This window comes from Neoarthrinium moseri (assembly GCF_022829205.1).
Source record: "Neoarthrinium moseri strain CBS 164.80 chromosome Unknown scaffold197_Wmoseri_CBS_16480, whole genome shotgun sequence".
Classification (NCBI taxonomy): Eukaryota; Fungi; Ascomycota; class Sordariomycetes; order Amphisphaeriales; family Apiosporaceae; genus Neoarthrinium; species Neoarthrinium moseri.
The window spans coordinates 1-963 of NW_026055311.1; the positions used below are offsets into that span (position 1 = coordinate 1).

The 963-nt window shown below is 48.8% G+C and overlaps 2 protein-coding genes across 2 annotated transcripts; one reads left to right on the forward strand and one right to left on the reverse strand.

Moving 5' to 3' along the window:
• On the reverse strand, positions 1 to 437 carry JN550_013922 (uncharacterized protein; the record flags this gene model as incomplete). Its single annotated transcript, XM_049312565.1, has 1 exon — positions 67 to 437. A coding segment is annotated over one exon (371 nt), but the record flags the coding sequence as incomplete, so codon positions are not given.
• Positions 438 to 642: 205 nt separating this feature from the next.
• On the forward strand, positions 643 to 930 carry JN550_013923 (uncharacterized protein; the record flags this gene model as incomplete). Its single annotated transcript, XM_049312566.1, has 1 exon — positions 643 to 930. One exon carries the CDS (start codon positions 643 to 645, stop codon positions 928 to 930), a length of 288 nt encoding a protein of 95 aa, XP_049164109.1.
• Between the last annotated feature and the right edge of the window lie 33 nt (positions 931 to 963).

A 963-nucleotide genomic window follows, 5' to 3' on the forward strand; every position in this document is an offset into this window, starting at 1 on the left:
CACCACAGAAATCCAAATGAGCAACTTCCGGCACGAATCAATAATTGCGTCTTTCTAGATTCATACCAGTCTTCTTGACTCCAAACTTCATGGTAAAAGTTAATTTCACCCAGTAATGATACGATGATCTCACAGTCCTCAACTCTGGCGGAAAATTCTGGGAAAACTGTCGACATGTCCGTGACCGTCGTGTTACTGCAGGTATATATCGCTTGTCCGGGATCGTGAACCGAACTCAGTCTGTTGTCCGTCCATTGGTGTGCTACTACTTCCATGTTGTGGTACGTAATGGCATTATTGGAAGCGAGGATGAGTTCACCAGGGTTACCTTGGCCGTAAGGGATGCCAGCATCGAATACATACTTCTGGCACTGTCCAGAAATCAGTGTAATCAGTGAAAGAAGAGTCGTGAGAATCAAGGATGCCTTGTGATCCATAATGAAGGCAGGATAATGTGGTAGATGCTACTAAATACTTCAGTATGGCGGTTAGTGAAGAGTAACAGTGAAATTGAGAATATTAGGAGGGTCATTGTGACAAGGCTGTGCCCCTTTTGACGGACCCGAACTGAACCTATTTCTAGTAGGGCGTAGAACCATCAGGCCTGGCTCGACATCAACAGGGGCGTAGAGATTGTACAACATGAGGCACCGCAGGTCGAGAATTAGTGGTGAACAAACGGACCATGGCACGTCGACCAGGAAGTGGCCAAACGCACCGAATGGCCTGGAGCTGTTTTGGGGTAATTTGAGGAGTGACCAGAAGGAGCCCTGTCTGGGTGTCGAGTTCCTGCCACGCGGCGGCATGAAGTCGAGTGAGGCTGAAGTGGTTGAAGTTGACAGGGTAGCCAACGGCAGTACCAAGAAGAACACAGCAGTGGCAGCCGTGATTAGTCGTCCGGCAATGCTAGCGATCAGGACTGTATTCTGATGCAAACAACTGTCCGAAGCTGGCGACAGGAAC